This window comes from Pteropus alecto, unplaced genomic scaffold (assembly GCF_000325575.1).
Source record: "Pteropus alecto unplaced genomic scaffold, ASM32557v1 scaffold3, whole genome shotgun sequence".
Lineage (NCBI taxonomy): Eukaryota > Metazoa > Chordata > Mammalia > Chiroptera > Pteropodidae > Pteropus > Pteropus alecto.
Window position 1 is genome coordinate 68,002,569 of NW_006442484.1, and position 18,248 is coordinate 68,020,816.

An 18,248-nucleotide genomic window follows, 5' to 3' on the forward strand; every position below is an offset into this window, starting at 1 on the left:
TTTCATTAATTGGACTTTCCCCATAGGAGAGTCCCACCCAAGTATCCTGGAAACCTTCCTTGCTTCTTATAATAGTTTTTCCTTCCTGGACACGGAGGGAGGATTAGGTTTTTCTCAGGTGGACTCAGTGGAAGCCAACCCTTCCTTGAGTGTGCGCTGCTTCTGGGGAAGGAGTCTATTTTCTCCCTCTTGTATTCATGGCACTGATCATTTGTGTTGGGATGTACTGTTCCAGTCTTCACCCAGGTGTGGTGGACATGCACAGAGAAATCTTGCCCCAGGCGATGGGAAATTGGAATAGTTCTCATAAACAATCAACTGTCTCCACAATTGGTTGCAATAGAGTTTATCTGGCAGGCAAGTTGATAGCACCAGTAAGGTGGATTGTTTTAAAAATTTGACCCTTCCATTGTTCCAGGAATGACTGAGAACTTTCTGTACATCTGTGCATATGTACTTCGGGCAGTCTGGATTTCTTTTTTCAGTGAGAATGATGGACGTGGATTTCCGGCCACATTTTTTAAAGCTTATTTGCATTTACTTGATTGTATATATCACCTTTAGCTCTGACTGAGGCATTGTTATGTTTTTGAAAATTTTGATGTCTTCTCAGCTGCCTTAAGTCAGCAAATTAGATATGTCTTATTAGCAATGCATCTTAGCTCTTTTAACAAACATGAAAAGTGATCTATTCCTCTTGACAGCTTATCTCTGTAAAAAGTAACTCTAATGGTAGAGGTCGTCTCTGGAGCCCACCACTTGAGAATCCTCCAAGAGATATTACCCCATTTAAAATATGGTTTTTAGAAGCGTTATTAATAAGTAAACAGTATTTCCCACACAGACATCACTTATAAGATGCCATAACAACAGATCACAGAAGAATATTACATAATATCTGATTAAAGGACCATGTATACGGCCAGATTGGTATGGTGATTTTCTATGATAAATTAAAATGTTTTTTCTTTATTTCCCTAATATCTTTCAGCTATTTGAGCCCACAGAATGTGGAAATGGATATGTAGAAGCTGGGGAGGAATGTGATTGTGGTTTCCATGTGGTAAGTATAAGAGCTCTTTTCTACCTTTAGCACGGCTCATACCCAGAGCAAACAAGAATAGCCTTAGGGACAAGCCAGTGCTATCATTCATTGTGGTCTACCACCTTTCTTTCAGACTTCTCTTATCAATGCTTAATCCCAGCTCAGACATATTAGAATTAATCATTTTCTTAAGGCCTATCTGGAAAAAAAAACGAAAAAACAAACAAAAAAAACCCTAATGCATTCTTCTAATCAAATTCCCTACTTCTTACAAGTTCATAGCTCGCATTCATCTTGGACCAGTTTTACCAAATCACAAAACATTTCTTTTGTGTTGGGTATTATTTTTGTTTTTATAAAACTAGATTATTAAGAATGTAATAGAACTAAACAAGGGTGGGATGCCTGCTAAGAAATAAGCTGACTTTTTGGTAGAGAAGCCCTTTCGTAGATGATCATGCTTTGCCAAGAAATATGGCAGGGAGGAATCTATTATTGTTTAAAGTGATTAATTCTTTCCTAAAGTATTTGCTTACTATTGTATAAATCTCCTCATCTGGATTATGCATAAGTCACATGTGGAGAGAATATTGAATGACCAGTGGGTAAGTTTCCTCACTCATGTAAAATGTTTTTTCTAGGAATGCTATGGATTGTGCTGTAAGAAGTGCTCTCTCTCCAATGGAGCCCATTGCAGCGACGGGCCTTGCTGTAACAATACTTCATGTCTTGTAAGTTCCCTGACAGTTTTGTCTTTCCTTTTATTGATATATTAGCCAAATATCTCAATATGCACATTGAGCATTTGTATAGCTTACCACAAATTTGTCGGTTGACAGTGTGCATACTAGTCTGGTAATTCTGTAGAATCAATAAATTTACCCAAGTTCTGTGGGTCACAGCATTTACCTTTACTATGATTCACTGTCAACCATCCTATCTTCCAGTGCCTCCTTAAAAATATATACCTCTACTCCTTCCAAAATAAACATGGAGAGTTCCCTATTAACGCAGATGAAAAACAAGTTAAATGGTTGAATAGAAGAGGGATGATTCCCGTTTTCTTTTTAATAATACGACCTAATAATAATATTGTTCTTTAAAACTTACCCTAATTATTTTAGAACCTGAGCATAAAAGCTAGTGCTCATATTTATATGTTTGGCTTTTTAAATCCCCTATAAAAACAAGAAAGCTAGATAAGGAAGTGATCCCTGAATGTCCGTTTATATGTGTGTAGACACATAGTTACTTCCATCTGTAGAGACCTCTAGATTTAAAAATTGAAAGTTTATTTTTTAAATCTTCCCTTTTCTCATGTATAAAACCTCTAAAATTCCATTGAACTATAAAATTGAATGATTTGATTATTTTATTTAATACCAATGGGTATCATGCATTATGGTATTCTAGACAATTCTAGCTTAGTTTATACTCACCTTACATTCCTTAACAGGTAATAAGTTGCTTGAGGGTGATGGGCTCTTTGCTTCCTCTTTTACGCAATCCCATCCAGACAAATAAAATGCCTTGTATATAGTAGGCATTCGCTGGTGTTACTGAAGGGGATCATTGAAATTTGATTGTGTTATATTTAGTTAAAGCAATATTACTATCCAAGCCTTTAAGTAACTTAGCGAACATTGGGTACGTACATCAATCTTCAGAAAGATCTTAAATATTTATATTTTAGTATTTTGCTCTTTTGTCTTAAGCCATACTGGTGTTTCCTTTTTACATAATTGCTATCACATTCTTTTCTAAAAATAATACTCTGAGACAGTGAGTTTTGAAATCTAAACATTTACTGCCTTGGTTAATGATTCATATTCACTACAGAGAGTGGTATCTGGCCTTCTCTCTATTCTGCAATAATCTTGCTAGTTCATAAAAAGTGTTTGCTGATGGTTATAAGAGAGTATGAGAATTATTGCTGAATATAAGAATACTAACTCTTTCAAATTTTAATTCATACTATCTCCTAATATTGAATTTTGACTTGCAGTTTCAGCCACGAGGATATGAATGTCGGGATGCTGTGAATGGGTGTGATATTACTGAATATTGTACTGGAGACTCTGGCCAGGTATGGCAAACTCAGTTTTAGGTAATACATTTTACTTGTAAATACACATTTTAAAGCTTTCACTTTGGATTGCATGCATGAATATACTTTGGTTCCTTTGTTATAGTTTTGTTTTGCTTTGTCTTCTAGTAATTTCTAGTTATCTACTATGTCTTTATTTTAAGAACCTTTATTGTGTTTTTTGGACCTAAATATTTTTTTTTTTCTTCCAAATTTTCTTTTCATCAGTTGGGTTTATACCCAACTAATTGGTTTTTCTTTTCTGGTCCCCACATCTAAAACACCAATGAAACACTAATGTTCTGTTTTCAAACATTTTAAAGCCACAAAACCCTTTCTTTTAACAAAATTTTGGATGGAAGCCCAATGTAGAAAGTAGGGAACAAGTAGCACTGCTCTGGCTAAAGTGAGATTGGGAGCAGAAGTCCTCCTTTGTCAACTCTGTTGCCATCTCTCTTCCACTTACAGAGCCCTGGCTTCATGGCCCATACACGAGCAGAATCTTCCTCATATTAAAATTTTTATAACGTTATAATTAACGTTATAATTGCCTTATAGCATTTATAAGTAACGTTATAATTGCCTTATAGCATTCCTTCTTTATGTAATTTTTACATTTTTAATAATTTATATCATGTTATTCTAAGTATTTGTCACTCAAATAAACATTTGTTGAGCACCTGTGTGCCAAGCACTGCTGTAAATGCTGGGATATGGTAGGGATCAAGATAGACAAATCCTTGCTTTTCTGGAACTTAGATTTTACTGGGTGGATAGAGAGAAATAAATGAACAAAAATATTAGCTGGTGATAGTACGAAGCATAAAATAAGGCTATGTGAAAAATAATGATGGGGTAGGGAGCTTGAAGTGAGGTGATCAGGTATATTTTCCTGGAGAAGTTGGCATTTAAGTAGAAACACAAATAAGGAGCTAGTCAGAAAATGGTGAATATAGAAGCTTGGCTTCTTTAAGAAATGGAGTAAAAGCAAGAACAACTGGAGAACAGTGGAAAGTATTCAAAGAAGTCAGACATCAGAGCAGGTAGGAACTTGGTTAGAATTTTGGATTTCATTCTACTTTCATTTTCATTCTGACATTACTTCAAAAGTGTTTTCCCATACTATTACACAAATATCCTTTTTACGATTACATGAGAGTCTGTCATGTTTATTTATCAGTTGACTTCTATATCTAGTGGTGGATATTTAGATTTTTGGCATTTTTTTTTTACTATAATTAATATGGCAGTGAACACCTTCATGAATTTTAAGAGTGTTTCTCATTCACGGTTAGCTGCTTAGGATAAGAGCCCATGAGTAGAGTTACCTATTGCCAGGTATTGTGATTTCTAAGGGGCTTCCAGTAAATAGAGTACGGATGAAGGCCAAAATATCATTTTTGTTATTGAAAATAGCCAAGTTAAAAGCCATAGCTTAGTGTGAGGACTAAAGGGGCCTCTTTATATATCCCAGATTCAAGCTGTAGCAACAGGTTTTGACAAAGTCAAGTCTGCAGTGACCTCTCCCTGCAGAGGCAGGCCCTGGCCTCACATGTCATGGAAGAGTGGTAGAGAGAATATTATTTATGTGAGCAGGCAAGATAAGAATGGCAGAAGCAAGCCAGAATGCCCAGTTATTCTTCCCAAGTTTATCAGTCAGTCAATCAACCAATCAAGCACTCTACCTGTCTGGAGAAGAAATAAAGGAGCAGAGATGGGTAGTTGGAGTTATACTGAGTTCTCTTCTCTGGAGGAAACGAGGGGAGAGGGGAAGAAAGGGTCCTAATTAACCTTTCTGAAAATTCTTGATATATATCAACTGAGGCTTAATTCGATTGGAATCATGTGAGGATATGGTATGGTGAAAAATGTTCAGGCTATTTTTTGTGATTTTTACGCATATCTGTTTCTTATGTTTAAATATGTAAATAGGTTTCTTTGTAATTTTCTTATAATATAGTAGCAAAGTGTAAGAATTGTTCATTCTGTGTTTTATGACAAGTATATTGACATTCCTGATATATTGTTTCATTGAGTTACATTTTTAGTTATGTAGAATAATACTATTTTTATACCCATCATATTTTGTTTTGGTTCTGTGTATTCAGCTCTTTTAGAAGTATAGTTTTTCCATTTCAACCTTTAACTTCTTAATTGCAATAGAATTTACTGGAAGTAGGCTTTTTAAATGAGGGCTGATTTTCTATTGTCTAAATTTTTAAAAATATTCTTTTGATTTTGTGTGTCTAAGGTAAAAATTGTACTGTTAAATTAATTTCTTTCAGTAATGAAATATTCTTTCAGTAATTATTTCCAATATGACTAGAATGAACCTGAAATAGATAATTGTAGTTAAAGGAATTAAGCCCCCCGCCCCTCAAATTCTTTTGCTTTGTAAGAGGCAGTGAACTTTGAATTTAATTGGTACTAATTATGATTAAGAAAATGCGATCTCTGAGAATCAGTATCATTGGCAACATTTTGACTATCTCTTTTTTTCTCATAGTGTGTTTTTGCTTAATTTCAATAGTAGCATTTACTGATGGCTTTGAGCTACTTTTTAAATTCACAATTGATAACAGAATAAACAATACTTGCAACTGACAGAACTCCTTGGCAAAAAATACTGGATGATATAATAAAGATATTTTGGAAAGATGTGGGAAATATTTTTTGTTATATGTCATCTAAATGTGTAGTGTAACACAATTTAAAATAAGCCCATTTAAATGCTATTGCTGAAGCCTGCCTCAAGTGAACCTTCTTGTACAGCATAAAACCGGGGGCTAGAATGCCATTTAGAGACTAACTCCAGAGCTGTACTCACAGGCAGAATAAAGTGCACAGATTTACGGTTCTGTTTTAAATGTCTCCAGAGAACATAGACATTCCATAATTTCCCTTGTTAAACATTTCGGTGATAAGCTACTGGCTTTTATTTGTTTAAACTGAAAATAAGTTGATTAGGAATCATCTTGCATATAGCCATGACAGTTTATAGCAAGGGCTTTTTCTTCATTAGTAAAGCATTCTGCAAGTTTTTCCTATTGAAACATTGCAAAAGTCAACAATGACGAATTAATTTTAGACCGTGACGTGCCTATTCTGATAGCAACCATTTATTTTGCGTTTTTGTTCAGCGTGATTGTATTTTTCTTGGAGTAAGTAAATAATTAATGTTAGTTGATTAATAAGATAATGATTGTGTTTTGAGTGGATTTGGATGAACGAGAAGCCACAGGGAGCTCTGTTTCTGTGGAGTTGGCCCACTATACCAGGTTTTAGTGCTGATAATTACATCTTTTGAATAGTTGCCTTCAGGTTGAATGAAAAGCTGTGGTGAAGGAAAGCTTATGTAAGAGTCGGTTATTCTTTAGAAAGTTGTAGAACCAAAGCACTTTATCTCAAATTGTTCCTTAGTAAGTTACTGTTTCTTAGCAGTTCCAAATTAGTTGTTATCTTTCTGTAGTGAACTTTAGTTAAACAGCTTGATATGTGCAGAAAAGAATAACTTAATTGTATGTATCTGTATGGGTCATTCATTTATTTTCTTAGCCAGCCAATAGTAATTGAGCCACCTACTCAGTAATACTTCAGCCCAGTGTTGTAGGTGCTGGGGAGGCAGCAGGGAACAAAACATAAAATCTCTGTCTGCACGAGCTCACATTAGGATAGGACAATAGACACACAAATTAGTAAAATACAGTAAATCCTCACCTAACATCATCGATAGGTTCTTGGAAACTGTGGCTTTAAGTTTAACGATGTGTAACAACAAAAAATTTTACCATAGGCTAATGGATATGAATAAGAATTAAGTTCCTATGGCCTATTTCTTCACTAAATCATCACCAAACTTATAAATAAATAAAGACCCCAAACACTTCTAATATTAAACATTGAAATAAACATGAGTTATATAGACATTTGAGAAAGATGAAGAAAAACGAGTAAGATCATTCTTTTCCAACCTGCTTAGTCCAGGTTGCAGGTGGCCAGAGCCTGTCCCAACCCTGGCTGTGTAAAGCAGGTACCCTTTGGACAGCACACCCTTCCATCCAGGTACACTCACTTCCACCCCCACACTCACTCAGACAGGGACAGTTTGGATGCCAGTCACCTCACATGCATGTCTTTGGGGTGTTGAAGAAAACTGGAATCTCTGGGGAAAACCTAAGCAGATATGGGGAGAACTTGCAAACCCTGCACAGACTGTGGCCTCAGCTAAAATCAGTTTTTATTTTTCTTTCTCATCCATGTTATAACAAAACAATGTTATTCAAGGACCTGCTGTATATGAATTGTTGGTTGATGATAAGTGCCGTGGAGAAGAAAAAACAGGGAATGGGGAACGGAGGATGCTAGCACGGCAGGGGTTATAGTTTTGAAGAACATGGCTAGGGAAGGCTTCTCTGAGATGCTAATATTTGAGCAACGCCATACAGAAATCTGGTGGGAAGATCAAAGGAAGAGCAAGAGTAAAAGCCATGGGGTGGCAGCTTGCCTGGCACATTCATGTAGAGTCACATCAGTCATGGCAGAGAGTAGGAATGAGGTCAAGAGATTGGGGTGGGGACGGGGTTATATGGGAACAGATCATGTTGAACTTTGAAAGCTAGTGAGTAAGTTGGGAAGAGGGGTCACATGATCTGGTTTACGTTTTTAAAGGGATTTTCTGGTAGTTATATAGACTATAAGGTGACTCGGTGGCAGCAGGGGAATGGATTGGAGACTGTCGCATAATCCAGGTGAGAGACAGTGATGGGCTGGACCAGGTGTTAGCAGTGGAGGTGGAGAAAAGTGGTCAGATTATATTATGATTATATTTTGAAGATAGAGCTATTAGGATTCTTTGACAGACTAGAGAGAGTATGAGAGAAACAGAGGATGACTTTCTAGTTGGGGCCTGAACAACTGAAAGAATGGAACTGTCATTTACTAAGAAGGTGGAAACTGAGAAGGACCTCGATGCATACCGCTGTTTCCTATTCACTTGTCATACCTCCGTATTTTTTTCCTTTTCATATTTGCTTTGAACACTGTAGCAGAGCCTTTGAGTTGAATATTTTTTTTTTTAGCTCTCTTAAATGTGGTAAGTGAAATACACAGAGAGTAAACATTTTAACTTAATTTATTCAGGGTAATTTTGGGGGAAAATGAAATGTACTTCTGAACAATTATTTGGTAAATAGACATGAAAAAAGAAATATCCATCATATCTGGATTGTTCTAATAACATGTCTATGGTTCGAGAGGTCAGAAATTAATAAAGATACAGTACTCACATTGAGTTGAAAGGCAGAATATTTATTTCATTTTAGTGATGTGGCCTATAGGTAAGTGTCATGGGTGTCAAATATAGATTTGACATTTTTCACAGAGTTGAGCCGATCTTGTAAATTATGGCCTGAATGTGTCCACTCCTACATAACAAGCTGAATCATTCCTTTCATTGTCCATTTTAATCCCTTCTTCTTTTAACTCTGCAGGCAAGTGAATGTAAATTATTATTCTGGTCCACCTTATGGAAAACGGAACTATAAAAAGCACCCACTGTGTGTACCTAATTTACTTATTTGTACCAATAATAAGATAATTAATTTGAGTAAGCTACTTAAGGAGTTACTCATGTTTTCCTCAACATTTCTAATTATGTATTGACCATGCTTGCATTTTTTTTTTGCATTTTTATATATCGTGCACATACCTGAAGGTACTAATGCTGAAGATTAACTAAAGAGATCATATTTTTCAGTGCCCACCAAATCTTCATAAGCAAGATGGATATGCATGCAATCAAAATCAGGTATGCTGAGTTATAAGTTTTCAATACAATTTTGAGAGGATTCATTTGCAAGTTTTTTTCTTTTGTTAAATATACTTTTGAAGGGAAATCACAATTCAAACAACAGTCAATTATTGCAGTGATCTTCTAATTCAGAGTTGCTTAGTGTCAGACCAGATACAAAATATAGTATATTTTGCTCTGGTTGCAGATTGTCCAGATAGAAGGCAAGGCAAAAAATGTGATGGCTGAAGAATTCAGAACCTAATTTATTGAGTCGTGACTGACTGTTTATTATGGATTTATATGACAATCTGTTGTAACATGTTTTTTGTTTTTGTCTGCCCTCCTCACCCCCAAAGCCATATTATAACCTAACCATTCACAAAAAAAGGAGCTAAAAGTCATTTTGGTATCACCTAAAGAAGTGTATGAATTTTTGTTTACCATGAAATTTTCCATTTTAGATGATGAGTTTGGATTTAAAGGGCTAGGCTATGAGACCTTGACTGAGTTTTAGATTTTGACTGTGATTCCTATGCTTCTCTTAAGATGTTTGTGAGTCTTATTTTCACTGCGAAAATATTTGATTGAGGAATGAAAAAGAACTTTAGCTCTACAACAAAAAGGAAACTTTGCAGGGGGAAATTTTGGGGGAAAGAGAACTGACTCCATGTGTCCCATAACATGCGTGTGCTTGTCCTCAGGGCCGCTGCTACAACGGGGAGTGCAAGACGCGGGATAACCAGTGTCAGTACATCTGGGGAACAAGTAGGTCACGTTCTCCTGTAGATGGCCACACTCAGATTTCTGTTGCATAGGGTTCTTCTCTGCCAGTCTTGCTGAAAGAGATGTACAGCTTGGAGTGATGTGTTTTGTTTGTTTGTTTGTTTGTTTTTAAAAAAAAACAAAATCCAGACAAGGGTGAGATAAAGAGAACTGTGAATCTTAGTCACAAAACTACAGATAACAGCTGCTGAAGTTGGGGACTCGTCATCAGAACCAAACGGTGTCATTCAGTGCTTGTGGCTGCAAGAACAGGGATATTACATCCACTGGTAAAGATTGGGTTGTGTGCAGCATCACGTTCACTATCCAGCCATTTGCATAGTTTACTTCGTCTCTTGGATTTAACATCCCTCCTCCCCACGTTAGTTTTCTATTCTTTTACCCCAGGAAAGTTCTAGCCCTTTATTTTTTAAATTCTGTAATTTACTATCCTCAGTTTAAAGGGAAGAAATACAGGTACTTCCCAAAGACACATAGAAATTCAGATACACGGTCGTGGTTCTCAGTATGTTTCCTAAATGCTAAAGCACATGTTATCTTCCTGACCTTTCCAGTGCCTCTCCAGTGAACTTTGATTCTTGAGGGACAGAACAGAAAAGAAAGAAGTGGGTCTGCCTTGCTGGCTGAGGCCAAGTCACCCCCTCAAAGAAAAGAAAGCACATAACTGGAGAATAGAGCCCTTCCCCTGCACAAGTGATTTCAGTGTCAAATGTCATTTAGCTGAAAGATTTACATTTGGTTCTTCAGTTTTGACAGAGGAAAGATAATGAAATATTTGTCTTTCGAAGGGTTTAAATATCAAAACCCAAGTGCCAACATAAAATCTCAATTGACTAAGACTTTATAATATCTCCTGATAGTAATATAAAGCAGAACTAAGAATGTTTATTGATTTTCTATGTATCATTTCACTAATTTCTGCTGATGATTATTCCTACCTTCCATCTTCAAACCCACCAACAAGAATTAGAAATAAGTTTGTTTCTCAAGTTAAAAACAGTTATGCATTGGAGCTGTCTTGTATTAGCCCACAAGAGCCAGTTGTTAAATTTTTAGGAATTGTAGAAGCCAATTGACATTACGTTGATACCTTGAAATTAACCACGCATTATACCATGGAAATTTACATAATGATATTTATACCATGCAAATTGGTCAATGCTGCAAATTAGGAATTTTTTTTTTCTGGAGAAACCAGTCGTTAAACATTTGCTGTCACATTACTGGTTATGGCTAACAAAGAGAACTGAAATAATTTCCTCCTCTTGCTTATGTCCAAAAGAGGCTTCAGGGTCTGACAAGTTCTGTTATGAAAAGCTGAATACAGAAGGCACAGAGAAGGGAAACTGTGGGAAAGATGGAGATCGATGGATCCAGTGCAGCAAACAGTGAGTACTCAGCTCTGGAGCCTAATGAAATGGGCACAAAATAAACGTTACTGAATTTTTTATAAATGTTCAACTATTTCAAATTTTATAGTATATGTCTAAAAAATTTTTATCAGTTTATTTAGAGACAAATGCCGTGGCACAGACTCACTCCATTTCTGTAAAATTCAGAAAATCTCTCACATGCTGTATTTTACTTGATGCTTTTTTTGAAGAGATACTTTGCCAACATATTACAAATTAATATTAGGTTTTAATTTTCTACTGTTGCTAGAAGATATGCCCTATGAATGCACTAATATAGACAGAGCTCTATAAGCAAAATATGTAGACCATATGTATTTTGGGGAACATTTAAAGTGACATAACATATATTTTTGATAATTTAACAAGTGCAGCACCTTTTGATTTAGTTAAATAACTAATATTTATATCAGATTTTTTTCCCTTCTAAAAGCCATCTAGTTTGTTCATATCAGACGTCTTTACTGAGGAAATGAAATATTTTCAGAGCACATCAGTGGTGTTTTGCCTTGATTATTGAGGAAAATTAAAATTGTGATTTAATGGTTTATTAAAGTTAACTCAATAACTTAGATCTTTGGGGCCATTAAGTTATAGGCCAAAGCTCCTCTTTTTTTTTCTGTAGCAATGAGGGTTCTTCTCTCAATTTAGAAGCACAGCAAGGATTTAAGGAAAATTTTTATTTCTCTGGTTAATATTTCTATGTTGTACTGTATGAAACTTTGCAATTTCATCTAGTCTTTGATGAGAGATGAGGCCTTAAGAGACAATAAATTGTTGATCATAATTTCTATAAAATCAACCCAAAATATAGAACAATGCTTCCCACCTCACGAGTGAGGTACAGATGTTCTGCAGTGTTCAGTCCTTGAGGAACCAGGAAAAAGGAGAAAGTGGGATCTAAATTTGCCAAAATCCATGGGATTGAATGTCTCTAGATATGATTAAGTTCGTTCCTTAACTTGGTGTCCTAGACAAATCCAATCATTTCTCTGTGTCTCTGTGACTTCAAAAAGTTTGAGAGGCATTGGATCAGATCATTGTAAAAGATAGCTTTTGCATACTGATAACAGAATATCCAACTACCAAGAAATTAAAGAAAAACAATGTGTGTTTTCTGAAACTTGTAAATATCATGAAATGTAAGATATAGATAGAAAAGTGAGTAATACCAAAATATACATTTAACCAAATAGTTACGAAGTGAATTTTTGTGTAACCTCTATCTGGATCAAGAAATAGAACACTGAAGCATCCTAGAAAATCATTCTTTCCCCTCATGATGTCCCTGTCTCTCTTCTGGAGGTACTATCATTTTGACTTTATGGCAATATCTTTCTTGCCTTTCTTTAGAGTTTTACTACCTAACTTTCCATCTCTAAATGATATATTTTGCCAAAAGTGTTGGTAACTTTATAGAAAAGGAATCATGCTTCCTATATCATTTTGTCTTTTGCTTCTTAAGTTCAGCATTTTAAGAATCTTCCAAGGTGTATACAACTGCCTCTTAATTTTTTTGTTCGTTTTACTTTCATTCATATTCATAGTCATATACCAAAATTTGTTTCTCCATTCTATGTTGATGGACATTTAGATTGTTTCTGTGTTTTGTCTATTAGGAACCATGCTGCTATGAACATTCCTTACATGTAATTTAGTGTATATTTGGACATATTTTTCTAAAGCTAGTACCTAGAGAAAAATTTGCTAAGTCATAGGGGGTACATGTTTTCAGTGTTATCTGATGATGTCACACAGTTTTCTAAAACATTTGTACTAGTAAATCCCACCAGCAATAACATGTATGAGAATTTTGTCATACTGCATTCTCACCAACACTTGATATTAGCAACCTTTTTACTTTTATCTATTCCAGAGGTGTGAGCTTTTATATTATTGTGGTTTTAATTTGTCCTTCCCTGATTACAAATAGAATTAAGTATATTTTCATGCTTTTATTGGACATGGATTTCCTTTTTTTTTTTTTTTGATGTGCTACTTCAATTCTTTGCCTATTTTTTAGGAGTGCATTATTTACTTAACAAGATAGACTGGAGGTAGATGCAATCCTGCTGGGTGAGTCATTTAAAGTGTCACCAAGAACCTGGGTGATTTCGGCCTCTCTGCTCTATAATCCTTGGCGTCTTGAGTTTGCATCCTTATGCTTGTGAACTCACGATTGCAAAGTAGATGCAAAGACCCCCCATTCGAAGGTAGCAAACAGAGGTAGAAGCAAAAGATCTTCTCTGTCAGGCTCTAACCTTTTATCCAGAAAGCAAAATTCTCCCCAGCGACTTCCTAGCTGGCTTTTTCACACTTCTCAACACTCAGGGGCCACTTTTAGTTCTAAGAGGATGAGAAGAAAAGATGACTAGGAAAGTGGGTGTAAGGAATGGGAAGTACATGAATAGCTTAGACACTAGTCATGACCATCTTTCAGGGCCGGGAATTTTGCTGAGCCGAACAAAAATGTGATCCCGTTAATAAAAAGGAGGAGGTCTTAGCCGACGAACAATATCTGAAGAAATGTTTCTGTTTAAAAGGAAAGAGAACAGTTTGTTTTTGAATGTATGTAGACTAAATAGTTTTGATTTTTTGAGGTTGATTCCTCTTCTCTTGTTTTATCTTTTTTTTTTTTTTTAAACATGTTTAGTGATGTGTTCTGTGGATTTTTACTCTGTACCAATCTTACTCGAGCTCCACGTATTGGTCAACTTCAGGGTGAGATCATCCCAACTTCCTTCTACCATCAAGGCCGGGTAATTGATTGCAGGTAACATATCAAATATTGCAAATTCAAATGAATGATGAGAATTACAAATTTAGAAAAATCAAGGGAAATTTTTCTATGTTTTACAAGAGGAATTCTGACTGAGATTTTATTATCCCCTTTCATGTTAAGAGTCATTTAAAAAACGAAGTTTGTGACTAGATTTGCAAATTGCATTCATTCAAAAATTGTGCCAGTAATTAGTAGTAAGGTATTCTTTGTAATTATAACCTTAAGAGTAGAATATGTTATCTGTTTTGACCCATGATTAAAGCTTTGAACATTGAAATATGTCACTATTTAAGCATTGGTCATTTTTTTATGACCAAAAAAAAAAAAATAAGAGAGAGTTTAAGCTTTACTTTAAGTAGCATGTGTCTGGTTTAGAAGATTGTTAAATAAATACCCAATCACATATAGAAAATATTTATTAAAATGTTATGTATAGTTGTAGCAAACATTTGATACCTAACTATCAGTGTGTACAAGGGGCAGAAAGTATGAGGCTTATTTTTTAGGCAGGGGAGTCATATTGTATTCTAAATAATCATTGTTCCCTTCAAAGTAGTCATAATTCTCAGATACTATTCTCTCCTTCACATGGTACTGTCATTGCTCAAAAAACTTCTGGAATTCCCCTCACAGAATTGCCTTCAGCATCTGTAAAACTTTATTCTTAGTATCCCCAGAGTAGCAAACCTTCATCTTATGTGAGCGAATGTAAGATTCAGAAACATCCAAAAGTAATTTTGAACAAAATTTAGTAAATTGATTGGGTAACCAAGTTGGATAATGCTGTCTTGATCAAATGATTGCTGTTTTTCTGTCTTTTAAATAGCTCTGAAGGCAATTCTAATAGGGCCTTAGATAATAAGATCCTTCCTGAAATAAATTTTTAGTCTTCAAATATAGTTTGATGCCCACAAGCTTCCTTTGAATATGTGAGTTTCATAAATTATATCATTAATTATATCATTAATTATTTCATAAATTATATCATTATATTTTACACTGGTGTATTTACAACCTCATTATATTTTAAACTGGTGTATTTGTAAAATATTCAGCAAGATACTCTATTAGTAATTATAGTATTGATTATTATTCAAATTCAAGTTGCTCTTAACTTTGCAGTTTTACACATTTGAAAGCCTTAGAGAGCTATGATAAGATTGCTTCTGTTGTTCTTGTACATACATTTCTACCCTAGTTGTAATGTTGGTCTTGAAAACGTGAAGATTTAGAATACACTTTGTGCAAATGACGTTTTTTTCCCTGATGACATGCAGTGTAATAATGATAGAGAAAGCTAGTTCCTTTAATCATGTTCTTTTATTAAGAGGAGGTGGAGAAAGGGGAAAGGAAAAGTGGAGTATGCAAGGAGAAATCCATGTCCTCTGACAGCTTCTTCAGCATCATGAAGAGCAAGGCTCATTCATGTTGACATTATATTTCTAAGTGTGGTGCTAATGATTGTATGAATCTCTCTCTCTTTTTAGTGGTGCTCATGTGGTGTTAGATGATGATACAGATGTGGGCTATGTGGAAGATGGGACGCCATGCGGCCCATCTATGATGTGTTTAGATCGGAAGTGCCTGCAGATTCAGGCCCTAAATATGAGCAGTTGCCCACTTGATTCCAAGGGTAAAGTCTGTTCAGGCCATGGGGTAAGTAGGCTTTAATGTTCCAATTCAAACTTTCAATGTCTGGCATCGTCAGAGTTCACAATGATTAGATTTCTAGTTCACCTACTCGCCTTTTGTGGCTATTGCCTATATCTGCACTATGATTATTTTCTTAATATCTTTATCTGCTAACAATGACACCTATATGTATTGATATGGTATATTTTTGTTATTTCTTTTATCACTGGCTATTTGAATTCACCACATTCTCTAGATATAGCTTGACATCTAAGGAGTTGGAAGAAAATTGATATGATTCCTAAATGAACTGTATCAACCCAATGTGATTACTTTATACTGTTCAAAATAACTTAAACTTCTCAGTAATTCCCTTTCAGCTATTCATAATGCATACTTGGTGTCTATGTGTACAAGATCAGATCAGACTAGAGGTTGGATCATTGATAATTCACACATTTAAAGTTCTGTAGTTATGTTTGAATCATTGCCAGCCAAAGAGGAGCTGCTCCCCCTACCTGCATGTATCTTTAATTCTATGAAGAAAGAGTTTGGGCAGACATTTTCTGGCAAACCTAGGCTTAATATCTAAAAACATCTTAATAATTATTCAAATTGAGCTTGTAAAAGGAAGATATTTCAAAATTTATGCAGAGCTCAGAAGTGGATAAAAGAGACATGAGGAAACTGAGAATGATAATATAAAAGGAAGAGGCTGGAATGAAGGTGAAAATACTCAAAAATATAGATAGCTAAGCAGGTGATATAGAATAGAATAAGGTAGAAAGGCCTAAGAAGCATAAGCTCAACCACTATGTATTATAGTTTCAAGTTTAGTTGAATCATAGGCTCACAAGGGTAGCTGTATTGCCTAGTGATCAAGAGCATGAATTTGGGGGCTAGAAGAATCCTGTGTTTGAATCCTGGCTCTACTTCTTGCTGTCCCACTGACTTTGGGCAAGTCACTTAACCTCTCTCATCCATCGTAATGCTAGTGTGAGGATAATGAGATGCTATACATAAAACACTTAGCATAGGTACCTGGCACATAGTAAATATTCAATAATTGCTGTTCAAATTAATGCACTGGGCAGAACCTTTCAGTTATTGCTTTATAAGCATTATAAAACTTAGTGCATAAAAGGGCCCTTGATTCTCTACTATTCCTCCCACTTTTTAATCTTGTTTAAAAAAAAGGTCAAATTCAGTCTTGTTAATCTAATCATGGTATTGTAACATTTCAGATTAAAAAGCCTCTTATATCAATAAGCTTAAGTTTGATTTTGTCATCTCAAATAATCTGTCTCTGAATGTATTTTACAGGCAAATAAGGGTTTAAACTACTATATCTCTAGTTTGCAGACGGTTATTTATTTCATCTAAATTACAAGTCCATTCCAGCTTGCTGCTTGGTTCCCAGAGGAAGAGACAGGAGACAGAGATCATTCCAGGAGGGGCTCCAGCCTGCCTGACTGAGAGAAGAGATACCATGGCAGAGAGGGAAGGTGGGAGGGGTGGTTATTTGGCTGGAAAAGTATCACCAAATGAATTTGGTGTTGAATATGGTGAAGTAATGAGTAATGCATTGGTGATTTATGTCTCCTGATCTTTAATCTCTAGCAACACTTCTTGAACCCAGTATCTATTAATTCCTTGAATTAAACATATATGTTCCTTAATATGGTCCTATTTCTGAAAAAAACTACATCGTTAGACATTTCTATACTTAAATAATATCAATGTGAATAACATTTAATTAAAATGTCTTCCTTTTAATATTTTTTTTGTAATTAACTGAAAAAACATCATTCAGCTATTTGATCCATACATGAATTCCCCTTGCCTAGTATTCAAAACTGTGGGAGAGTTTTAAAAAATTTGAAAATGGCTTTTAAAGTGTCTGCCAGACCCCATGTCTCTTTTATGTTTATCACGAGTATTCTACAAAGCACAGTGAAAATGTTCCATCTCTGTTATTTGTTCTTCCCAGGTGTGTAGTAACGAAGCCACCTGCATCTGTGATTTCACCTGGGCAGGGACAGACTGCAGTATCCGGGATCCAGTTAGGAACCCTCACCCCCGCAAGGATGAGGGACCCAAGGGTTTGTGTGATTTCAGTTTCAATTCTTAACATATGGAATTTATTGGTACTTTTCCAATGGTGCCAATAAAACGTAATAGATTGGAAAGGAGACACATAAAAATATCTCTTTCTGCCATTAAAATGTATAATTCATGTTACTGTAGAAATAAGGATTCTAGTATATCATACTGAAAAAATGTTTGAACTACCCCTTAGTCTAGAACTGAGATTAGGAGGGAGTAAATTTACCAATTTCTTTTCTTCTGGTTTCATTTCTTTTCTTTAAACTTCATTCTTTTTTCATAATAACAAATGCTAATTTTATAGTTCATCTAAGCTATGTGAGTTTTCTAACAGATAAATCTTTTTGGCTGACATGAGAGTCTTGTCATTCCTTAGTACTTGAGAAGTGAAATTGTACTTGAGAAGTGAAATTGTACTTGAGAAGTGAAGACTAAAATGTGGAAGTTGTAGTCTTCTATACTCTGTTTTAAATACACTTTTGATTAGGAAGAAGTTGAATTTTGTTCACAGAACTTGAATTGTTCAAAGAAAACATGAAAGATCTAGACCTTTGTTTTTTATCAACCATTAAAAGGAGTGAAATTAGAATTTTAGAATTAGAAGGTATCTC

The 18,248-nt window shown here is 35.1% G+C and overlaps 1 protein-coding gene across 1 annotated transcript in view; it reads left to right on the plus strand.

Moving 5' to 3' along the window:
• The window catches only part of ADAM23 (ADAM metallopeptidase domain 23), a gene marked incomplete at its 5' end in the record, with an annotated part of 122,674 nt that extends 104,931 nt beyond the window's left edge, over positions 1 to 17,743 (plus strand). The window contains 9 exons of the mRNA XM_025039318.1: positions 992 to 1,063; positions 1,687 to 1,776; positions 3,051 to 3,131; positions 8,887 to 8,937; positions 9,624 to 9,687; positions 10,988 to 11,093; positions 13,771 to 13,890; positions 15,387 to 15,555; positions 17,522 to 17,743. Coding sequence (XP_024895086.1) covers positions 992 to 1,063; positions 1,687 to 1,776; positions 3,051 to 3,131; positions 8,887 to 8,937; positions 9,624 to 9,687; positions 10,988 to 11,093; positions 13,771 to 13,890; positions 15,387 to 15,555; positions 17,522 to 17,662 — 894 coding nt within the window. The remainder of the gene's footprint in view (positions 1 to 991; positions 1,064 to 1,686; positions 1,777 to 3,050; positions 3,132 to 8,886; positions 8,938 to 9,623; positions 9,688 to 10,987; positions 11,094 to 13,770; positions 13,891 to 15,386; positions 15,556 to 17,521) is intronic.
• Between the last annotated feature and the right edge of the window lie 505 nt (positions 17,744 to 18,248).